We start from the raw sequence: 24,427 nt of genomic DNA, 5'->3' as shown, positions 1-24,427 counted from the left end.
TAATTTCCATTTTAAGTCGTAGTGGCTAAATTACCACTTTAGTCCCTGTACCTTATTTCGAGCTTTTCTTGACTTTTTTCCTTCTAATTCCAATTCTAACTTTAGAACTGAAATATAAATGTCAAATTATTTGCAATAATCTCTTTCAAAACCGATCTACTAAAACTTATTTTATCTTACTTTTATCGGGAGACTTTCCGATATTGCCACTCTGGCGACTCGAAACTGGACACGTGGTCCAATTAAATACTTAAATATTTTGGGGTATTACATTTATGTATTTTATAAATATCGTTAACAAAAAGAGACAAACTCCTTTTATCATTGTTGAAAAGTAAAAAAATATTTACATGTTTGAGAAGTAATATTATATAATTATTCGATCAATTTTTTTTTATTTATATTTTTTTCTTTCTAATTTATACTGTCGTCAACAGTTTACGAAAATAGTATTAAAATATCAAATAAATATATTTAAAAAAAATATATGTCATTGTACATAAATTAATTTATATGCTTCTAAGCATTCATGCTAGATATATTATGGTTGAAAATGAAAAAAATGTATTTTTTAGGAGGTTAAATGTACAAAAATTTAAAATTTAACTGTACTATAGGCAAAAAAAATAGTTAATAGGATAAATAGAACAAATAATATAATTTGAGGTGTTAAATAAAACAAAAGAAATAGTTAAGAAGTCCAGTGGAACATGAAATTAGTTTAGAGGTAGCAGAAAATAAAATAAAAAAATTTAAGGGTTAAATAACGTAGTAAGTCGAAAATCTAACACACCGTTTGGATTAATGGATTCTAAACGATGGATTTTAAACAATCAATGTATTTGGACAAAATCCATCGTTTGCCTAAAAAAAAAATTAATAGAATCCATAAATTTATAAATTCCCTTATTTTCTACAATCCATCATTTTTTAGGGTTTTGATTTCCCACCTACTAGGTGGGAAAGTGCAAATCCACCATTTTTTTTTATGAATGATGGATTGTTATACTATTTTTTTTCCATAAATAATGTTAAAAACTATTGATCTTATTTTCAATCCAAACGATGAAATTTTAAAATCTATGGATTTAAATTCCATTGATTTAGAATCCATCGATTTTGTTAAAATCCATGGATTTTAAAAACCCTCAATCCAAACGGCGCCTTAATATAAAGTTTAATAAATTACTCATAGTTAACAAAATAAAAAATCTAATATTTATATTATTTAACATATTTGAAAAGCATTTGAAAAGTATTTAGTGTGCTATTAATACTTTTCTAACATGTCATTCAAAATTATATTTTACAATTCAAAATATAAATGCTTGCCTTTTATAATGAAAAATGAATTTTATTATCAAATATATAGAAGATAAACAATTCACGGTTCATAACAAGAAGAAATTACAAAAAAATCACTAAGAGGTACAAAAAAGTAAACCGGACAATGTTATAAAAATATCAGTTATTTGAATTAGTTTAAGTAGGAATCAAATAAAATACAATAAGTTTAATAGATTTTATGATATATTTTTATTAATTTTGTAGATTATTTTAATATTTATTTTATTTTGTAAATTTTATCCATAATTCTTTTATTACTAATATTCAACAGCTAATCAATATCATCCATAACATTTAAATTCTCTATATATATGTGTGTGTGTATGATATTATTTGTTTTGATAAATTAAATATAAAATAAATTTTGATATAATTATTCAAATATAATAATATTATATTTTTTCCGCGTAATTGTGTAGACATTCGACTAGTCTATATCTATATCCATATCCATATACTTATATAATTGAGAGGACCGACGGAGCTCTCACATTCAATCTCACCAAATAATACATTCTCATTAGTTTCTACTATTTTCAAACTACTTATTTTAATTTAATTAATTAAATTAAATTGTAATCATAGTTTCCAACTGATATTGATCATTTAATCTATCTACAGATTAATAAGTATACTAATCATATACAGTTCAAATAGAAACCAAGTAATAATCACAATTATCGAGAACTCCTCACGTCAACTTCCTATCCTCGAAAACAAAACCCGAAAACTTTACACCAATTTCCTAATTTTAATGTAACCATATTGTTTAAATTTGTAATCATATAAACTGTTTATTTTGTATAATTTTTATTCGAAAAAGGATGGATTCTTCAAAAAGTAGCAAAATAAGTGTTATTTTAATCTCTAACAATGTTAAATAAATAAATAAAAAGGTCAAATTGGTCTTAAAAATTTAAAAAATTAAATTAAATAGTTAAAAACCTTATTATTTTATAAACAAATATATTTTGTTTATTTCAAAATTTAGTAATTCTTTATTAAAAAAATTATCATACAACTTTAAAAATAAAACTATGTTTTTTATATATTCTTATCTTATGAGTGATAGTTTAAATTTATAAATTCAATTTAATTATGTTTGTATGTTAATTTTATTATAAATTCATATGTAATGTTAAATTTTTTTGATATGAAAGCTAAAAACTAATATGCCCTATTTATTATTGGAAGTTAATTACTTTTTTGGCTGAAAAAAGATTACAAGGATTTTGTAACCCAAAACAGTTTTATAAAGGAGAAATAAATATGCAACGTTTACCTATGTAGTTATTGAACATACATTTTATAATAGAAATGAAACACAAACTTTTTTAGAAATTGTAAAAATAAAATAAGATCACACAAGAAGATATAATGAATATTTTAAAGTATTAAGAATTAAAATAATCGGTTCAAAATTTATTATCATAAACAATTGTATATAAATTTGTGAGGAAATTAAAAATATTTGAGTATAAATATAAAATATAAAATGTCGACATTTTTTTTGTCAACATTGTTTTTTAACATAATCAATGTTTAAAATAAATATTAATTTCATTCCGCGCAAATGCGCGGGCTTATGACTAGTTTATTTATAGTGCAGTTTAATGAAAATAAAAGGCCAAATGACTAAAAAGGGATAAACCTTTCATAAAAATTTCACAAAAGTCCAAATTTTTCAATTTCATCCAATTTGTCCTGAAACACAGGATTTCGTTTCAATAATGTCCAACTCTCAATTGCCAATTGATTTTGCATATGTGGCGTGCCATACATGTGCCACCATGGGAACTAAATGGTGAAAAGTGTAAATAAATTTTTAATGTTTAAAAAATTTACCAATTTTATACTTATAATTTTTTTAGCACATCTCACCCTCTTCTCCATTTACATATCAATAATTAAATAATACTTAAAATTAAAATATTTATTAAAACAAATTAAAACTCAATTAAACCAATTGAAACATAATTAAACACTTTGAAACCATATTAAATCAACCGAACTAATTTAAAATATCAAAATTTTATGCGGTATTTTTTTAATTTTTTTTTTGAAAACAGAGGAGGGGTAAATATGCTCCTCGCTTAAGGAGGAGCAGCTCCTCCTCCTCTGTTTTACGGGAAAAAAATTATCGGGAAAAAAGTTTCGTCAAACGGCATAGACGGGATGGTTTGTATGTGATTTGGCTGGGTGTTAGATTGGATTGGTTTGATTATTTAATTGGTTTTAATGTATATATTTAAATGAAAAAGAGTGTGAAATTGTTTAAAAAAATTTAGAAATATAGAATTGGTAAGTATTTTAAAATTAAGTTGAAACGATTTAAAGTTTGAGAATGTAGATATTTTTTTAAAAAAAATTAAGAATTTATTTGCACTTTTTACCTTGTATTTGCGATGATGACATATGTGCGGCATTGCCTCATTAACTCCACGTAAGCGCCACATATGTAAAATCAATTAGTAATTGACGGTTGGACATTATTGAAATAAAATTCTGCGTCTGAGAATAAATTAGATGAAATTGAAATTTTTTGGATTTTTTTTAAAATTTTGGTGAAAGATTTAGTCCTTTTTAATTATTTAGCCAAATAAAAGGCGAAAGAACGATGACATTGCCACAGCCACATCATTCTCATACGACCCAACGCGTGCAGAATTGTTCCAAACATGAAATTACATTTATCTATTAAAAAACATAACCATAATCAAAGTATCAAACTCTATAATATATATCCTTATTTAGCCAAACACGAGAGATACCTACTATCTTATCAAACCATTTTCTGTATCGATAATTATCAAAATAAATTATCCGAAACAAATACTTTTTTCCTTCTAAATATCTAAATCGTAAGTATGATTAATTAAATTAATTTTGAATTTATTGTTAAAATGTCTCCACCAAAATCTAGAATGTTCTTTAATTGACACATGCAATTTCATTTGTTGATAGACCGAAAGAGTGGTCTATAAAAGACAGACCAATATATCTGAAATAATAAAATAATTAATGAAGAAAAAAGAAACAAAAAAGTCCAACAAAATTGGTGAACAAAAAATGAAATAAAATTAAAAAAATTAAAAAAATGCTAAGTAGAAAAGAGAAGGAAAGAGGCTGTTTTCATACGTTTCTTAATTTCAGTATCTGAAACGAAAACAAAAATAAAAATTGCACCTCTCTCTAAACAAAACCCTAATTTTTTTTGTTTTCCTCAGTTTTCTCAGAGACAAACACGCACAAAAAGAAACATTATCATTAACAATAACAACATTATAAATTTATAATAGCAACAGTAATCTGTGTGGGTTTTTTCTTTTCTCTTGAAACGCATTGTTTGGTTAGCGAGAAATTAAAATTGAACACTCGGAGGTGGAGAGCGGTTATTGAAACGGTTACGTTTTCGTGATATGTTAGCATAGAGGGCGCTTAGGGTTAGTTGTTTCTATCATATAATTTTTATTTCTCTCTCCTTGCTTTGGCTGTTTTTTTTCCTCTCTTCTTATCTCTCTCTGTTATTTTCACTATTAAAAGAATTATAAATTGAAATTTACTGTCTGGTTCTTATTATTCAAACCCTAGAACGTTGTTGCAGTTTGGCACGCTAACATAATATACCCTTGTGTTCTCTGGTGTTTAAGTTAGGGTTTGTGGCACATTATTTTTGTTGGGGGCAGGGTGTGTGCACACACTCTTGATTTTTATCTGCTTTCTTATTAGGGTTTCCTTTTTTGTCCTTGAACTATTATTGTTCTTCAATCGTGGTGGTTATTGATTTTTTACTTTCCCTAGAGCCTTGTTTATGGATTCTTTTCGTTAATTTTTATTTGGGGATGGGGGTCTAATCAAAACGTGTTCTATTTGTTTGTTTTTTCTTTATCTGCAAATCCGTCTTTTTAATTGAAGATGGAGGCGTAGAGAGAAGTTTTTGATTCTATTTCCATTGCCTTGTTCTTGACATTGCCCTATTACTGACTGAAAATCTGATCATCTTAAATTGTCAATAACTCAACTGGGTGCTGGTTCAATTGAAAGTTGGATTATTGCTGGTGGTGGTTGGGAGATAGGGTTTGAAATAGAATCTTAAAGGACTATATTATATATTATATAGAGTTATTAGCATACCTGGGGTGTGGGGTGAAGAAGGTACATAATTTTCTTAGCTATAGTTGAAACTGATGAAGTTAATTAGAGCTCCATATGGAAAGAAGTGAACCCACTTTAGTTCCAGAATGGTTGAGAAGTTCTGGAAGTGTACCAGGGGGTGGCAGTTCCGCCCACCACTTTGCATCGTCTTCTTCGCATTCAGGTATATTACTAGTCACTTTCCTCATTTTTTACATCACATAATTCCTTTTTTGATTTGGGTCTTTTAGAAGCTTATATATGTGTTTAGTTTTAGGCATGTCTTAAGATATATATATATATATATATATATTAATGTTTTAGATGATACATGTGTTGTTGTTGTTGTAATAAATAGATGTATCGTCATCCGCGCATCACACTAGAAGCAGGAATACAAAGAGTACGAGTGATTTTGATTCCCCTCGTTTGTCTTATCTTGACCGCACATCTTCTTCTAACTCTCGGAAAAATTCTAGTAATGGTTCTGCCAAGCATGCATACAGCAATTTTAGTAGAAGTCACCGTGACAAGGACCGGGAAAGGGATAAAGACAGATTGAGTTTTGGGAACCATTGGGATCATGACGCTTCTGATCCTCTGGGAAGTATATTGTCAAGGAATGAGAAGGACACCTTGCGCCGTTCTAATTCTATGGTGTCTAGGAAACCGGGCGAGGTGTTACCCCGGAGATTTGTTTCTGACTTAAAAAACGGCAGCAGCAGCAATCATGTGAATGGTAATGGGTTGGTTTCTGGGGGTAGTGTCGGTAGTAGCATTCCAAAGGCAGTGTTTGAGAAGGATTTTCCTTCCCTTGGAAGTGAAGAGAGACAAGGAGTGCCTGAAATAGGAAGGGTTTCATCTCCTGGCTTGAGCACAGCTGTCCAAAGCTTACCTGTTAGTGGTTCTGCCTTGATTGGTGGGGAAGGATGGACCTCAGCTCTAGCAGAGGTGCCTGCTATTATAGGAAATAGTAGCAGTGGTTCCTTGTCTTCTTCACAAACGGTTACAACTTCAGTATCTGTCACATCAAGTTCTGTTGCTGGTCTGAATATGGCTGAAGCTTTAACTCAGGCTCCCTCAAGAACTCGTATTGCTCCACAGGTAAGTGTGCTAGTAACATTGTCCTCTGATAGTCGTTTAATCATTATACCCTTGGTTGGTCTAAATGAAAGATAATATTGTTTTGCAGTTGTCTGTCCAAACTCAGAGGCTCGAGGAATTGGCTATTAAACAATCAAGGCAATTAATACCAGTGACACCTTCAATGCCTAAGAGTTTGGTAAGAGCATTGTTATTTTTTTATTTGTACATGTTACTACTTTTTATAGGATTTTAGACTTTTGTAAAGCATGTCTTTTTTGCATGTGTGATATCACTGATATGGCTTATAGATGTGTTTTTCACTGCTGTTTGTTCATTATGTAGATAATGTTATGGGAAATATTTAATATCATGGAAGCTCCAATTTGGAGCTGGAGATGTTGAACAACCTGTTTGCCTTATTTCTTTGCCTGTGTGTTTGTACAGTATGCCTATTCTGCTTCATAAATTATTAAAAATTATAGTTAGTCCTAACCAGCTGATGAAAATGTGTTTAATTTATGTACTCTGTCCTTCCATGTCTGATTGTAGGTAACCATATGATTGCTACTTTTTCTCATTGTGATCAATTCAATGCTTATGACCTAGCATATATCAGCAGTTGCATGTATGGTGTAACTGCCACCCATACTAATCTTTTCATGGTATTGACCTATTAATTTTGTGCCTACTTTAACATCTTAGAGTGCCGCATACAATTGCACTGGAATACCATATCTGCATTAAATGTTTAATTCTGCATTTTAAACAAAGGAGCTGTTTTTCTAAGAAATTGAGAAACCCTTTTGGCCTTTTCTGGTTTGATGTGGCTATAATATGTTTGTTTGCTCTTGTTTGTTTTGGACTTTGAGCTTCATTTTTGAATCATTATTGGGATTTTGTTATTTTGGATATCGGGGAGTAACCAAATATCTTGAATTTGAGTTGGTAACTACTTGTATATTGTTTATGGTTTGGCCGTATGTTTTATTATCTTGATTAATAATATAAAATCAATTATCTTTATGGAGTCTTGTGATTCAAACTTTTGTTTGATGATCAGCTTTAATATGGAATTGTTAACTTTGGCTGTAGTAGTTCATTGTTTTTTTCTATATTATTGAGACCTTACTGATGTTATATGGCCCTTGGAACTTGAAGAATGACTTGGAATGTCTTATCCTTTTTCTTTAAGACAATGCGTATAGTTTTACTGTTTTAGATGTTATGATCCAACGATCCTTGATTTCTATCATTGTTTCTATGACCGCGAAGCTCTCTCTAGTGCAGCAAAATGAAAAATGTACAGCTGTTTACAGTGGTGGTTTCTGATAGATAACACATTTATTAGCAGATTTATTCATTCTACATCCTTATTCTATTAAATGGCCCTTGGAACTTCAAGAATGACTTGGATAGTCATTCTTCAAGTTCCAAGGGCAGTTTACAGTGGTGGTTTCTGACACATAACGCATTTTAGCAGATCTTTTCATTCTAGATTCTGGTATGCAGTATTATTAGGTGTATAGTGATACATGGAAATTCGTTCATAAATGAAGCCAGCAGATGTATATTGCTAAATCTGTTTTCTTTGTCATATATTTTCTTTTATTGAATGAATATTGTTTTACGATGATGGATATGTATTGTGTCATATGCTTAATTATTTATGCCAACTAAGCCATGAGTTGCTTCCCTCTTTTAAATCATTTTGTTCTTTGCAATTTCTGCATTGAAATGCCTATCTTGTATTTCATCCTTGTATAATAAGTTATGAATTGACTGGAAATGTATTTTTCTATTGTGTTTATTATGTAAGGTTTTGCGAAGATAATGACAGTGGAAGTCAGTTAAATTGGGAATTTTAAAAAAAGGTTGAGAATTTGGAGACTGTTACCCCCTTTAATGTCGTTTGTTTGATGATAGAACCCAGTGTTGGAAGTTTGAAGTGAATAAGGTTCCTTTGCTAGAGTCCTGACTTGTAGCAATGCATATGGAGTGGACAATAGTAATACGGCTATCTTTGTTTAAATATGTCCTTTTCTGTCTCATAAATCTTAGAAAAAATTGCGAAGGTCTTAGCTTTAACTTTCTATCGGCAATTTTGGACCTATTTCTGCTGTTCACTGTGGTTAGGACCGAGAATTAATTATTTGTTAAGAAGCAAACTTTTGCTCTAATTTCTTCTATAGTATGGTAATTGATGCAATTGTTAGGAATGCAGAATATCTGTTACTGGTAAAAAGGCTGCCACTCTAGATGTGCTTTTTTCTAATGGATGTTGGCTATAGTATTGAATTATGCTAGGTTTTGTTCTTGATGCTTGTGTTTGAGCCTAATTTGGTACACTGAGTTTCTTCTACTTACAATAACTGCCTTCTGGCTCTCTCTATATATGGTATTTATTTCCTATTTTCCTTTTACAGGCTCTTAATGCATCTGACAAAGCAAAGCCCAAAACAGTAGCTAGATCTGGTGAGATGAATATGGCTTCCAAGATTTTGCAGCAGCAATCTTCACTGCACTCTGCCAATCACTCTGCACTTGGAGGACATGTGAAATCAGATGGACCAAAGGCATCTCATGGGAAGCTGTTTGTTCTGAAACCGGGTTGGGAAAATGGTGTTTCTCCTTCTCCAAAAGATGCTGCAAGCCCTACGAATAACGCCAGCAGGGTAGCAAATAGCCAACTTGCTGCTCCTTCAGCTCCCTCGAGAAGTCCTAACAACCCTAAATCTTCTTTGGGGGATCGCAAGTCAGCAAGCTCGAATTTGATTTCGGGGTTCAATGTGGAAAAGAGACCCTCTCTATCTCAAACCCAGAGTCGACATGATTTTTTTAATCTCTTGAAAAAGAAAACCTCAACAAACAGTTCGGCAACTTTTGCGGATTCAACTTCTGTTGTTTCATCTACGGTAAGTGAGAAATCTTGCGAAGCAAACAAGGAAGCAGCTAGTTCTCCTCCACCTTCTCAGGGTGTTAAGAATGGAGCTCTGACCAATAATGGTGGAATGTATGAAGAGGTTTCCCCTGAAGAGGTTGCATTCCTTCGTTCTCTTGGGTGGGAAGAAAATTCCGGGGAAGATGAGTTCCTTACAGAAGAGGAGATTAATGCCTTTCTTAGCAAGGTACACATATTTTACTTTTTTGGTTGATGAGGTCTTCATGGTATATTGCATGGATATTGTCAAAATCAGCCTATTGTAAAACCTAGGTTTTACTAGCTCTTCAATTTTTTTTATATAAAACCGAGGTTTTTTGAGTTCTCAAGTCTAAGAAATAGTTCATTTTTTTTACCTAAGGGCTTTTATATAATATAGAGCAGACGCAGTCCCCTGTTATTTGAAATGAGTGGGTTTACAGAAATCTCATCATGATGGGATTTGGGATCCTGTATTTTGAGGTTTTTGGGTGAATGGGATATTTTGGAAACCAAGTGATGAGCAAAATTCATGGATTAAAGCCCTCCAGCAAATTTATGTACCTATCATATGTGGGTTTGAGCTGTTGATTTTAAATGAATATGATATAATGCAGCATTACTTATGATGTTTGTTTCATGTTCTTTCCAGGTTTCAGAAACAAATATGCCCTTAAAAGTCTGCCGAGGCGTGCAGCAGAAGATGCTTGAATCTCGAGCAACTGGTTTGGTTGGAGCTTCCTCTGAACTGAACTCTTCTGACTCCGAATCAGGGATGTGATGGTGTTCCTTTTGAAATGTAGATCGAGAAAGCTTCCAGTTTTTGATGGCAGATCTTTAGTTTTTTTTGTTCCTTACTATGGTAGCTGCTGGGGATGGATTTTTGATGGAACTCTACAATTTGCAAATAGTGCAATAAGTAACAGTTGCCTCAGTGTTGCCTTCCCAACTGAGATTGATGGTTTGTGGGAGAGGGTAGGATAGGGGCTATTTTGTCCGAGATTGAAGATTCATCTTCTTTGGGGTAGTTTGGTTCCTTTTCTTTATTTTTATGAGGGTTTGATCCTACAGGAAAAAAGTGTTATGGTGTTTTTGTCAATTTTACCAACAAAAAAAGGGAAATCAAAAACTTTGATTTTTAGTTTAGTTCATATTAATATAAGCATTTCTGGTGTCCCTCATTCTTTTTCGAAGAGAAATTTAGAGCATTTCCAGTTTATATTTTAGGGCTTTTTTACAGTTATTTTATTTGTGATCTGTTTTATCAATTCCACCATGGGATTAAGGTGGTCATAATTCATCCAATGGTGATAAATAGGTAAAGTGAAAATGAAAATAGCTTGTAAGTTGTTTCCACTACTGGTTATTAGTGCACATTTATAATGGTAGTAGATTTTTTTTAAATAAATTTATATTAATGCTATAATTTAGTACTCCATTAATTCTTCCAATGCAATGCTATAATTAATGGCAAATTTAGCATCTAGTATAGAATATGCTAAATTTTAAAAATTAATAACAATTTATTATTAATTATAATTTTATCACCATTAATTCTTCCATTTGATCTTATCTGGATTTTTTGCTTCCTCAGATCCTCAACCGGGCATCCGTCTGAGTACTTGAGGAATCAAAAAGTTTAAAGTTCAAAGACCAGGTAAGAATAATAATTAAAAATTAGGAATTAGATAAGACATAAGTATAAGTTTTAGATGAAAAATTTGTACTACAAATTGAAAGATTAGGTAAGATTAAATGAATGTTTAGAGATCTTATAAATAATAAATAAAATCAAAAGATTTTAAAATAGGTTAATCTTTAATTATATTTAATAATATGTAATATAGTAGCACATGTTTTACCGTGTTCTCATTTTCTTTTTGTTTTTTAAGTTTTGATGTGCTATTTTTTTTTTTAAACCAGAATTGATGTGCTATTTTTTTTTTTTAAACCAGAATTGATGTGCTATCTTGAATGATGTAATTACTTCTGTTTAGCAATAACTTTTTCCCCAAGAAATGAAAATTAACATTATTTATAACTGATGAATGTAAGAAATTCACAAAATTAATCTTGCTTTAAAAAAAGATCATCCAATGATCCAAAGCACCTATAAAACAAAGGCACGTGCAACCTGGCAGCAGCCACACGAGTACAATCTATTGCGTCACAACATACAATCCAAACCCCATATAAAATAAAAAAAGAATCATTTTCTTTAAATGAACCGCCCTCTTTTGCCTGCAAAAAACGCGAATCTCACCCTCGAAAATCAATTTTTTACACCAAAAAAATAAAAAAAGAACAACGAAATTAAAAAAAAAATACTCGTGAAAACGGATCCTCAACAACACGAACCTGAGTAACTGAAACCCTAACCCTAGCGGCCGCGGCTTTGCTTTCTTAATTTATCAGTGTTTTTGATTTTTCCCTTTTCTGTTAATTCGGGAATCTACACCGAATAGTTTCAAATATTACGGTTAGGGCTATGCTCTGTTTTTAGGGTTTCGAATTATTTTATTTATTTTGGTTAGGAATTAGAAATTAGGGTTTAGGTTTCCGTTATGAAATTATCAGCATATGCTGGTGGCGGTGGTGGGGGATGGCGTATTAAATGACCGGAGGCAGATGTCCCCGGCGGAAGAAGATGATGGGTAGGTGTCCTGACGGAGGTTGCGGCACCGACGAAAGGCCTTGCCGCCTTAATACTAGGGTTCCGGCGACCCAACCTGAAAATTCTCTAAAACAGAAGCAGACCGCTCCAATTAATAACGTTGATTTCTTCTCTCAGGCACGTAAGGCATTAAGTGAACGCTCTCCATTTGATGTCCCCGAGGATGGGTCGGGCAGTTCAAGTGTAACAACTTTGCCTGGTGGATTAGCTAACCTTCTCAAGCAATCTGATAGCAGTAGAAAGAAACATAAGAGATCACATTCTACTTCTGATAAAAAAAAGTCATCCTCCAACCGTTCTAAAGGAGGAAATATTTGGGTTGAGACTGAGGATTACTTTAGAGATGTAGCATTGCCAGATATTGATGCTTTGTACGAATTGTCTTCTTCCCTTAAGTGTTTAGGTACTAGTCAGTGTTTTTCGATTCCTAATGTTGGAAATGAGAAAAATGATAGTAACCTGACCCTGAATTGCGACAGTGGAAATGCCCAGGAGACTGCAGATACCAGTTTAGTTATGAAGAATGGAAATGAACATGGGACTGAAGTTCAAGTAAAGAATGAGGTAAAGCAAGAAGAAGAACAGTTCATGGAAATTGATAGTGTTGGAGCTCAAAGTGACAGAGCTAAGTGTGTACCTGAGGATAGTGCAGATTGTTTGGTTCATGAGGAAGGAAAGGTTTCTGCCAATTCAACTTCTTCTAGCTGCTTAGAGTGGCTATTAGGGTGTAGAAGTAGGACTGTTTTGACTTCAGAACGGCCATCGAAGAGGAGGAAACTCTTAGGTACGGATGCAGGTTTGGAGAAGGTTCTGGTGGGCTCACCTTGTGAAGGGAATACATCATTATGTGATTTTTGCTGCAAGAGCGAGATCAGTGATGAGTCAAATCCATTAGTTGTTTGTTCTTCTTGTAAGGTTGCTGTTCATTTGAACTGTTATGGTGTGCAAGGGGATATAGATGAATATTGGCTGTGTTCCTGGTGTAAGTTCAGGACGGATGGTGACTATTCAGTGAAGCAGCCTTGTGTTCTTTGCCCAAAGCAGGCTGGTGCTCTAAAACCTATTAGGCCAGAAAATGGCGACTCTGTTACTGAGTTTGTTCATTTGTTTTGCTCTTTATGGATGCCCGAGGTCTTTGTTGAGGTGTTAACAAAGATGGAAAACATAATGGGTGTGAATTTAATACCGGAAACACGATGGAAATCAGTGTGCAGTGTATGCAAGGTGAAGCACGGTGTTTGTGTTCGCTGCAGTAATGGTGTGTTCTTCTGCTCCTTTATTTGTTTTTCTGTTCGCAATTTCTTTTATCTATTTGGTCCGTACACCGTCTTGGATTTATGTTACTTGTGCGGACTTTACACTGCAAAATGAATTCAGATAACCTGCTGCATACAGTGTTTTATGGTGTAACTGCTGTTGTTTTTCCCCTCACACAATCCATTTCATAACCATACATTATAAGCTGCAGTTGCTATGTTCGTTTCTGAAATCAGCTGTTGCCAGGGGTAAGCTTTTTTTGCTGCATCTAGTGCCTAGTTGTGACTTGGGCTTATGTTGGACACTATTTCTCGCTACCTGGTCTTTCAGATGGATGTTTATTGCCATATTTTGTTCTTATGAGCGCAAATGCTTGCATAAATTATAAAACTAGGGGTCTGTATGGCTACATTGTATTTGTGATATTGCTAAAATTTAGCTGTTTTGGCTACTGTTTTACACTTTCTGACAATAATTAACTCCTAAGATTTTATTCCATACTTCTGCAAGCCCAAACTTTACTATTGTACTAACTAATACATTTTGCTAGTGAAAGTTTAATCGCATTTGCTTTTAATGGTAATTACTTAGTGTCTTGTTCAAATATTATTCCTGAATCATTTTGCTGAGTTCTATTTGTTTGGTTATTTATTTCAGTTTTTTGTTTTTATTTGGCCTCTTTTTTCATGTTCATCTTCCTGTTGTCTTTGAAAGCGGCATCTTTGTGCTCTTGTAGATTGGTGCAAGAACTAGCTCTTCTTGTTAGTATCTTGGTAAAGTAAACCTAGGTCCTTTATCTATGTTCTTGCTGTTGGTTAATTGCTTGGTCTTTTTTTCCCTCATCCTGCATCCTCTACTTCTTCCTTTCTACCCCTCAATTCACTTTTTTTTTTAGATTTTATTTTTTCGATGATAGCTGTCTTTGTGTCATTTTCAGTTCTTTAATTATTTCTGTTGGCTTGCTTGGCTGGTTTTTTCATTTTACATTTGCCAGTATATTTATAATGTGCCCCAGGATTAATTATGTTTGGCCTTTTTGTTACTGCTTCCCTTTCCAATTTTGTGTAAGCATGCTGATTTTGCTTCTAATGGCAGTGGCTTCCTGGTTGGTTTGTTTATTCAGGAAATTGTAGACTTGCATTTCATCCCATTTGTGCAAGGGAGGCAAAACATAGAATCGAGGTGTGGGGAAAACATGGATCTGAGGATGTAAGTTCCTTCTATTTCTTTGCTAAAGTGATACTTTGTCAATTTATTTTAAAGCAAATTACTTTGGAGCCCTCTACATGTGTCATAATTCACACTTTAGTCTCTCTTGTTTGAAAATCAAATGATATGGTCTCTTACTTTTGTTTCCGTCAATAGTTTGGTCCTTCCATCCATTTTTGATGTTAGTAGTCAAACGACTTAAGGGTAAATTAATTTTCAAACACGAGGGAAGAAATCTTTGACACAAACAAAAGTTGGGGACCACACTGTTATTTTTGATTTTTTTTAATTTAGTCCTTTGACTCGGTTGTCTAATACAAAAAATGGACGGAAGGACTAAATCGTTGATGGAAACAAAAGTGAGAGACCGCATCGTTTGATTTTCAAACAAGAGGGACGAAAGTGTGAATCATGACATATGTAGCGGGCCTCATAGTAATTTGCTTTTTATTTTACTTGCTTTATTCATACAACAGAGACAAGAAGTCTTCAATTCAGTATGTAAATCACTGGCTTTTTGCTATGCTTGTGTTAATAAGGTAAGAGTGCCATCTTAACGAGTTCTCCTCATAGATTACATGTGGTGGTTCCAAATGTTTTTACAGGTTGAATTACGGGCTTTTTGTTTCAAGCACTCAGAATTGCCTGAGGGCAGAACTAATCTGCAATTAGGAAATAAAGCTGTCAGCAGTGACTCAACCAATAAACAACATAATTTGAGGATTGGTCGAAATGGAGATAAAGTTGCTGTCCTTATAGAAACACCCAATATCATTTCTGATATATCTGGTGATAGTGCATCACGGGAAATTGTATTGTCCGATTCCAGATCAAATGATGTGCTTATCTCAGAATCTGCAGATGGGGACCAGGTCAGTAACATTGATATGTCTGAGAGAAGTGACGGCGAGGCTGTTAACCTTCCAGATTCACTAAATGTTACTCTTATTTTGAAAAAGGTAAGATATTATGTTTCTGTAGATACATCAGCTGTCTCTCATCAGATATTTCAGTTGACATTTTCATCAAATCACCCAATTTCAGTTAAGCATATTTTTTTTTCTTGCAGCTAATTGACCGTGGAAAAGTCAATCTGAAAGATTTAGAATTGGACATTGGCATCTCACCTGAGTCATTACGTTCAACACTTGATGTAATGTTCAAATGATGATGCTTTATTATGCAATTTATTTTTTCTGATTTTTTTTCTTTAGACTTAATGATCCTTTTCCTGCAGGAAGATAGTTTAGTGCCTGAAATGCAATGCAAATTAGTCAAATGGCTTAGAAATCATGCTTATTTGGGCACCTCACATAAGAATATGAAAGTTCAAAAAGTCACTGTTTTATCTAAGACTGAAATGGAAGCAAATGATCTTTCTGATGGTATAACGTTATCAGAGTCTGACATGACAGATCATGTTGTGGTAAGGTCAGTCCCCCCACGACGAAGAACAAAAAACAATGTTAGAATTCTGCGCGATAACAAAATAATTTGTTCTTCTGAGGAATATTCAAGTGACGGGGGGATGTTGTTGGACGAATTTAAAGTAGATCAACGTGTACATGAAGAACCAGAAAATTCGACTGAGGTAATTCAAAAGGTAATCTTATCATATCGATTACTTTTCTCTCTGGAAGATTCATGTGGCAAGCATCTTATTGTTTTTTTCTATTCATTATCTTTCTTCATAAAAAGTTATCTCTGTAGTTTGATTGTATAGGACTGGGGAATTATTCCGTTTTTGGTCTCCTCTCATCTGCTCTTGTAACTTATCCCCTCTGTTCCTGGTGTTTATTTCTTAACCCAATTTTTGTTTGGATGTGGCTCTTCAGAGCATTTCTAGCTGACTAGTAGCATATGGATAATTTATGCTATAGTATTCTTGTTTGTTTTTTTATTTGATTTTCTAATGGAAGTAAGAATGTAATTCTGTTCAATAATCATGAACTGAGTATTGCTTGCTGAATAAGTGAATACTACTGTTTAGGTGAAGTACATAATATGATTGTGGTGGGCATTTGTTTTAGCGTTGATGCTCTTTTTCTTTATCTTAGTATCTTTTTCTGGAATTTTCTTTTTATGGAAGTTATAATTGTAGATCTGTTTCGGTGCTCTTTTCTATATTTGCTTCCCTTTAGCAGCAGTTTTTATAATGCCTCATGTATTTGTATGTGGAAGCAATGTTGTGAAAGTGCTTAGTGGGATTATTCTGTATGCATTTTTTGACATTCATGTGGGGACCACAAACTAATTGTCTGGGGGCATCCGGATGCCTCTTCAGTCTTGGATAGTAATGGATTGCGGTTAGCATGTGCACCTTTAGGTTCCTATTATTTTATTTGGTTGTGAAAAGGCGTATTTTCCCCTATTATGTTGCCTTCATTCTAATTTTCTTTTCCTCTGCTTTTTGTATAGACATCAATAGAGCCTAATGGGATCCATGACGCTTTGGCAGCACATCTACCTAAATCTGAAGGTATATTTTTTAAAGTTGTCTTTTTGATCTAGTTCCTTTGTGCTGGATGAAAGCCGTAGCATTCTTGGGTTAGTAGGTTTCGCTTGGTATCTTAGAGTTGGCGTTTGTGAAGTTGAATAGTTGTTTCTTTTGGATAGTTGTTTCTTATTTTTTAGAGGCCACAATAATAGGATAATGCTGCAAGTATGATGAAATGGAAAATGACATTTTTGTGGATGACCTACATTTAAGGGAAGTCTGACTTCTCATAATTTCTATGGAATGCGATTCTCTTGAAAATATGAAAGATTATTCTGGGTTGATAATGTTTCAGCTGGTATGAGTTTAATGCCTTATGCACTTCATGTTCTTGAAACATTATAATTTCAATTTTTGAGGACTTAAATTTTATGAATAGTTTTCTGCTCATCAATCTCAATGCTCTGCCATTTCTTAATTTTTCTTAAATTAGGTATATTGACATCGCTGTGTTTCCTTTCTCTTCTATTAGGATTTGTAGATCTTATCACCACCCGGAGTTTTAATGTTATTGTTGTCCCTTCTTTTGCTCTTGCTCTGCTCGAGCATTGTTCTTCGTTGCATTGTTTGTCAATAGAAACGTGCATGTTCTCATTTTTTGCTATTTGTCTCCCTCTGCTTGAGTTGTAGAGCTGTTTGTGTCAAAGAGGAATTTTGGAGCTTTTAAAAAATATAGCAAATCAGGTTGTTGGCTTTCATCTTGAATTTCTTAATTTATTTTTTCTTTGCATGCCATCTAATTTATACACTCGAGACATTTGTCTGAAAAAGTTGTTTTTATGCAGCTTCATGTAAAAACAAATTAGAAGAGTAATTTAGCATATTTTGTTGTTTAAAGCTGTCATGTTAAAACATGATTCAGCATGTTGTTTTTATGTTTATTGCTCTCTAACATAAGATTTAGTGCCAATCAAGAGCTATGATTTGGATGCCATTTATTTACTAGGCTATCTTTATTTGTGATTTGATTGCCGTCAATTTTATTAATCATATTACATTTAACTCATTTAAATTCCTGATGTTTATTATGTAACTAGTATTGATACATTTTCAAATAAGTAGTTTGTTTTTCTGCAGCTTTCATGTGAAAAAAATAAAAATAATAATAATAATCTATTGACTTTTTTGTTTTTTGTTTGTTTAATGATGTAACTACTATTTGTTTATACTGAAATAAGTATGTATGTTGTACAGGCAGCTCAGATTGTCCCTCAGGCTGTACCCGTTCTGAAAAGGCCGAGTTAGAGCATACTGCTGGTATCCTGTATGGCGACTCAGATATGAGTATAGTCCTTCCTGATCTTGAGTAAGCTTTGCAATGTGATCTCTCAACAAAGTTTCGAACTTTATGGGAGCTTTCTCAAATATTTGTATTTCTGTGGTGCAGAAAAATCAAAGAAAATTCTAGTTTATATGTGCACCCGTACATCCATAAGAAACTGTTGCAGATGCAGAGTGGCTTGTTTTTAGAAGACACTTTTTATGGGTCAGAAGGTAGAAATACCACAGTAGATAAGTTTCATGATAAACTATCTGTTATTGATATTCCATGACATGCAATTTTAATGCATATTCTTGTGGCAGATTTGAGGGTGGGAGAAACCTGCTGTCTGGAAGCGTCATCCAATACTGGTGTCTGCTGTGATCACCAAACTAGCCATCCACAATGTAACGATCTTTGCAGATTTGATGAAGTAAATCCAGAGCAGTTTGTTAAGGCTAAAAAATTGGGTGTTCAAGAAATGTCTCCAGTGGATGAAGTAGAAGGAGAAATTATTTACTTTCAGCATAGGTTGCTCAGTAATGCAATATCAAGAAAGCGCTTTACAGGTCTCATTTTTTCTTCCTGCTCTGCTGTTTTTCCCTTTTTTTTTCCAACTCTTGCCCTTGAATTGTCTTTGTGTTATGAAATGGAATTGGAACTCTAACGCATATATTTTGCTTCGACTCTGGCAGATAACTTAATTTGTAAAGTTGTCAAGAGTTTACCACACGAGATTGACATAACCAGGTCTCAAAAATGGGATGCAGTGCTTGTTAATCAGTATCTAAATGACATTAGAGAAGCAAAAAAGCAGGGAAGAAAAGAAAGAAAGCATAAAGAGGCACAGGCTGTGCTGGCAGCTGCAACTGCAGCTGCTGCAGCTTCTTCGAGGATTTCATCATTTAGGAAGGACGTATACGATGAATCTTCTTATCAGGAGGTTTGTGATGCTGCATTTTCTTCTATTTGCTACTTCTAGCCTTTCCTGAAAGAACAACTTGAATACTTTTCCAGAATCCAATATTTATTATTTCTCTGCTCTTTGCAGAAATTTAATATTTCTAATGGGAGGGCTGGAATTTCTTCTCAGCTGTTGTCACGTACGAAAGAGACACTATCAAGGGTGGCGATTCCAAGAAATTCTTCAGAGAAGTACTCTGAATTTGTTCAATCTGTTTCAGATTTTTCAAAAGAGCACCCTAGATCATGTGATGTTTGCAGAGGATCTGACACTATACTGAACCCTATTTTAGTTTGTTCCAGTTGCAAGGTATTCTTGACTGAGACATGGGTATCCTTTTCTCTCTTTTACAATCTTTTTTTTCTTGAACTCAACAAAGCTCCTGCGTCAGGTTGCTGTTCACTTGGACTGCTACCGTAGTGTCAGAGAATCTACTGGTCCATGGTATTGTGAATTATGTGATGAATTATTATCATCTAAATCCTCTTCAGCCGGTTCACTTGATTTCTGGGAAAAGAACTATTTTGAGTGTGGTTTATGTGGTGGAACCACCGGGGCCTTTAGAAAATCTAGTGATAATCAATGGGTGCATGCCTTCTGTGCGGAGGTGGATATCTTGATTTTGGTTGTTATGATTGTCTTGACTTTATTTCACTTCATCTTCAATAAAGAGGATCGATGTTTAATGCATATTTTTTCTTGTAGTGGGTGTTTGAACCAACATTCAGAAGGGGACAAGTGAATCCTGTTGAAGGAATGGTATGTGCTTGACTTTTATGTTAATATTTGTCAAAGAGCTGCTTTTAGACCTGTTTCATGAAATAGTTTTGAGTTATTGGATTTAAATTGACTACATGAGAAATGCTACATATTTGTTTTCCATGCGGGTCAATATAGTTTCAGTGACTCTGTCTAACATCCTATTTTTTTGTGTAATGGGATCCAGGATACAGTTGGTAAAGGAATTGATCATTGCTGTATTTGCCGTCGCAAACATGGTGTCTGCATAAAGGTCTGTTCAATTTGGTTGCTTTGCGACTTTTTTCCTCTATGACACTTTATTAAATCAACGAATTTCCCCTGCAGTGTAGCTATGGTCATTGTCACACCACGTTCCATCCTTCCTGCGCTAGAAGTGCAGGCTTTTACATGAATGTTAAGTCTCTTAATGGAAAGTTGCAGCACAAGGCTTATTGTGAAAGACATGGGTTGGAACAGAAGACAAAGGTCTGGGCTTCATTTAAGCACTCAAAATGTTCCGTGCTTCATTAACAAAATTCTTATACTGAGATTTTTTTGGCTTGTTATCAGGCTGAAACTCAAAAGCATGGAGCTGATGAGTTAAGGAGCATGAAGCAAATCAGGGTATGGGTGTACTTCCATTCTGATGTCCAGAGTACTTGTCAATGTTTATATATTCTTATGATATACTGTTTTAATCTTGATGAACATGAAACATTCATCTTCTACTTGCTTGTCAGAATGTGTAGTAATTTAATTTGCATTCTTACAGGTTGAGTTGGAGAGGCTTCGTCTTCTTTGTGAGAGAATCATTAAACGTGAAAAGATAAAGGTATTTTTTCTAAATTAATTACTTATTGTAATAGTAGTTTTAGTTAATTAGTTTGGTGCTCAGCTTACATGCTGTAGCGAATTAGTATTTTTTGAATGCACTGGCCTTTGCATATACTCCTTGCTATTTGTTCTAGGTCCTAAAAAGGAGACATTTAAATAATTCTTTATTTGATTGATGAGTGTTTTCTCCCTTGGTTATTGTCTTAATATGATCTGTTGGCATTTGAGATATTCTTCTGCAACCTCAGATTATAATTACCAAACAGGCGCTTGCACTGTGTTTTCTTTTCTGAATTTTCTACTTTTATCTTTATATTGAAGCCTGATGGTAGCAGCGAAGCTCCTTCTATTTGGGAATCTTTTTCTTCTATCCGCTGTTCCCTTTACTTCAAAAATGGGCTTGTTAAAGCGTAATTCATTTTTTTACTGTTTGAGCCAACCGTTTTCCCTTATAGATTATCATTTGTAAAAAAAGTGTATTTTTAGATCTCTAATGGGGCAGCATCTTTTATTTTAACACATTGTTCTATCTATAGATAAGATTTTAATTCCAATGAGCATGTATCACAAAAGCAATTGTTTTTATATGGATTCTTGCAGCGGGATTTGGTCCTTTGCTCTCATAGCATTCTTAGTTGCAAAAGAGACCATGTTGCTCGTTCTGTGCTTGCCCATAATCCTTTTTTCCATCCAGACATCAGTTCTGAATCAGCTACAACATCCCTTAAAGGCAATATAGAAGGTTATAGATCATGTAGTGATGCAATGCAAAGATCAGATGACGTAACAGTAGACAGCAATATTTCTGTTCTGCACAGAGTTAAAGTCACCATGGACACTGATCAAAAGACAGATGATAGCTCCACATCGCAAAGCCTGTTTAATCGGAAACCTATGGAGAGGACAACATTTGCTGGAAAGCAAATTCCTCACAGAGCTTCCCTTGCTTTGCGCAATCCTTTGGATGATGGAGAATGGAGCTCTATAACAAGAAAGGTGTGCTTTGCATTATTCCTTATTTTTGTTCTAGATTGTGCATGTTTGCTCATTCTCGCTAGATATATAAATTTACAGCATTTTGAAACCTTTGAGAAAGAGTTAGTGATGACATCAGATCAAGCATCTATGAAGAATCAGAAGTTACCTAAAGGATATTTTTATATTCCTGTTGATTGCTTGCCTAAGGAGAAGCAGATGAGCCAGGACTTGTGTTCTGGGGAACCTTTGGAAGAACAGAGGTAGAGCGAGTGAACTCTGGATTTTAATTTGTGCACTTTGAGATCCACAACCATCTGTTGGACGGCTCAACTGCCTTCTGCCTCAGTGCTCTACGTTTCATTTTATTTACGGAGGAAGAAAGGCAGAATGATGCAGAGATGAACACGTTTAACAGGAGCGGCATTATGAAGGAACAGGCGTTCCCGGGCATTGTTGTATATTCATTGTGAGAGTAATTGTACAGTGGGTGAGGTGAGGGGTTAAATGTATTACATGTATCGCAAGCGGCTCAAATTCCAGTCTCTGTTGTGGTTGAGAAGCTCTGCTTCTTTCTTTTATCTTTACGCAAGGAATTAAAGGTAGCGCTGGTGCTTGCTTGTGCTGTAAAGTTAAATGTAAATATATCTGCAATGCCAATCTTAAAAGTAATTTCACGCAGCTTCAGATTGATGGAGGTTCTAAATTATGTCCATGCACTATTTAATCTTGGCTTAATTACTTAAAAACCACCCATCTTGAACTTTTTTTTTCGTTTATATCCTGACCTAGGAAAAAATTCATTTATACCCTGACGTATGTGTTTATATTTCACCTCTACCCCGAGGCACTAAATTAACCTCTTTTCATTTAAAAAAAAGTTTTAAATAATTCTTACTTTTGAACATTTTTAAAGATGAAGTATTTCTTTGTATTTTTTTTAATAGAAAAAAGTATAGAATAATCCTTATATTTAGTTGTTTTCAATAAATAATCTTTTTTTTTGAAATTTAGGGTAGAGGTGAAACATAAACACATACGTCAGGGTATAAATGAATTTTTTTCTAGGTCAGGGTATAAACGAAAAAAAAATTCAAGGTGGGTGGTTTTTAAGTAATTAAGCCATTTAATCTTTTGCTTCTTAAATTAATTTGCTCTTATGCCGTCAGCATGTGTCTATTAACTTTTTTACTATCACCTCCAAGTTTCTACATTCAGAATAACGTAGAAAGTTTTAATTTAAAAGAACTGGGTGACATATTTTGAGTATTTGTTTTTTTATCTCATGCAATCGAGCATGAGAGGGATTCGTAATCTTAACATTCGTTAATCAAGTTTTGAGATTCACTTAAATAAAAGTGAAGTTTGAGGGTTCAATTGTGAGAAGAGTAAAAATTCAAGAATACCGTTATGAAGTTGGAGGATTCGTAATCTTAACATTCGTTAATCAAGTCAAGATTTTTTTATTAAAATTTGGGAAGATTACAAAACTAGACAAAAAGTGGAAGAAAATAACGAAAATGCTAAGCTTGCTGAAATATTACATGAGCACCTTAAAAAACTGAAATTTTACATTTAATACCTTTCTAATGAGAATGCAACACATGGCATACACAAAAAAATAAAAAAAAAGTGAAAACGCGTCAGAATAGGTCAAAAACGCGTCTGACACGCGCGTCAGAACTGTGTGTCAGCCACGCGTCAGGTTTTCAAAACTATTCAAACATGTATCATTTATGTATCTGTTATGTATCAGATATGTATCAAGTATATATTTGATTATTATTTTTTCATATTTTTAAAACAAAAATAAATAAATAAATTATTAATATGTATTATTTATGTGTGTCTAAGGTGTATGTATAATATATTTTAAATTAAAAGATATATGTATCACGTGCTTTAATTAAAATTCATACATCAAATAATATCAATAACTTTTTGATATGTTACTATCCACTATAAATTGAAATATAAAAATAATAAGTTATAATTTTTTTAACTCAACTTTTATCAATATAAATATCTTTATATAATTGAATATACAAAAAAAGAACTAATAACAATATTTATCCCCTTCATTAAATTTATCGTCATTGATAAACATACTATATATTTTATTTATATATTTTATTTATGTGTCTCAAAATTATATTATTAATATGTATTATTTATGTATCACAAAAACTATTTAAAACGGAAACAATTTACTTCACGGCTCTTTTCATTTACTAACTCTAATAAATTACAGTCACTACTATCAACAATGTATCAGAGATCTATCGATAATTTATCAGCGAATTGGAGTTCAATCCATGAAATTTTAGAAACAACTCGGATACAATTTGTGTTCATCTCAAAGACAATTTAAAAACATTCTCTAAAAATAATACGGTATACTAAACTTCTTGCTAAAAAATTTGTTGAAATCATAAATTATAAATAAAAATAAACATATGAGAGAAGTTAACAAATAATAATTTTAATACCACATCTCAAAATACACACATAATACATATATTAAAATAAAA

General features: G+C 33.1%; 2 protein-coding genes across 7 annotated transcripts; both read left to right on the top strand.

The window, feature by feature from the left end:
- The first annotated feature begins 4,633 nt into the window (after positions 1–4,633).
- LOC126655984 (uncharacterized) lies at positions 4,634–10,665 on the top strand. The gene is made up of 5 exons (XM_050350418.2): positions 4,634–5,665; positions 5,840–6,585; positions 6,674–6,763; positions 8,991–9,692; positions 10,137–10,665. The coding sequence occupies exons 1-5, from the start codon at positions 5,557–5,559 to the stop codon at positions 10,263–10,265; spliced, it is 1,776 nt and encodes a 591-aa protein (XP_050206375.1). The 5' UTR covers positions 4,634–5,556; the 3' UTR covers positions 10,266–10,665.
- A 1,047-nt stretch (positions 10,666–11,712) lies between these two features.
- On the top strand, positions 11,713–22,577 carry LOC126665739 (uncharacterized). Of its 6 annotated transcripts, none has more exons than XM_056104014.1 (20): positions 11,713–13,416; positions 14,539–14,624; positions 15,101–15,121; positions 15,230–15,583; positions 15,694–15,777; positions 15,862–16,227; positions 17,043–17,103; positions 18,316–18,427; positions 18,509–18,615; positions 18,706–18,951; positions 19,078–19,325; positions 19,434–19,655; positions 19,738–19,971; positions 20,052–20,105; positions 20,293–20,358; positions 20,433–20,573; positions 20,658–20,711; positions 20,860–20,919; positions 21,522–21,917; positions 22,036–22,577. In XM_056104014.1, exons 1-20 carry the CDS (start codon positions 12,099–12,101, stop codon positions 22,048–22,050), a joined length of 4,245 nt encoding a protein of 1,414 aa, XP_055959989.1. In that variant the 5' UTR covers positions 11,713–12,098; the 3' UTR covers positions 22,051–22,577. The 6 variants fall into 6 exon arrangements, with proteins under 6 accessions (XP_055959989.1, XP_055959987.1, XP_055959988.1 ...); XM_056104012.1 differs by having other exon boundaries at positions 11,714–13,416; positions 15,862–16,215; positions 21,996–22,577; XM_056104013.1 differs by having other exon boundaries at positions 11,714–13,416; positions 19,738–19,953; positions 21,996–22,577.
- The last annotated feature ends 1,850 nt before the right edge of the window (positions 22,578–24,427 follow it).

The sequence above is a fragment of the Mercurialis annua genome, linkage group LG1-X, assembly GCF_937616625.2.
Source record: "Mercurialis annua linkage group LG1-X, ddMerAnnu1.2, whole genome shotgun sequence".
In the NCBI taxonomy this organism is placed as follows: domain Eukaryota; kingdom Viridiplantae; phylum Streptophyta; class Magnoliopsida; order Malpighiales; family Euphorbiaceae; genus Mercurialis; species Mercurialis annua.
The sequence above is the reverse complement of the archived record's forward strand: the minus strand, read 5'-3'. Positions and strand labels throughout refer to the sequence as shown.

What these genes read in the sequence shown, in the direction of transcription:
- LOC126655984 (XM_050350418.2), top strand. Translation starts at nt 5,557, where the DNA reads ATGGAAAGAAGTGAACCCACTTTAGTTCCAGAATGGTTGAGAAGTTCT. An exon ending in ATCGTCTTCTTCGCATTCAG is followed by an intron (nt 5,666 to 5,839) that starts GTATATTACTAG and finishes TGTAATAAATAG; the next exon opens with ATGTATCGTCATCCGCGCAT. An exon ending in TTAATGCCTTTCTTAGCAAG is followed by an intron (nt 9,693 to 10,136) that starts GTACACATATTT and finishes TGTTCTTTCCAG; the next exon opens with GTTTCAGAAACAAATATGCC.
- LOC126665739 (XM_056104011.1), top strand. Translation starts at nt 12,099, where the DNA reads ATGACCGGAGGCAGATGTCCCCGGCGGAAGAAGATGATGGGTAGGTGT. An exon ending in GAAAACATGGATCTGAGGAT is followed by an intron (nt 14,625 to 15,100) that starts GTAAGTTCCTTC and finishes TTCATACAACAG; the next exon opens with AGACAAGAAGTCTTCAATTC. An exon ending in ATAGTCCTTCCTGATCTTGA is followed by an intron (nt 18,428 to 18,508) that starts GTAAGCTTTGCA and finishes TCTGTGGTGCAG; the next exon opens with AAAAATCAAAGAAAATTCTA.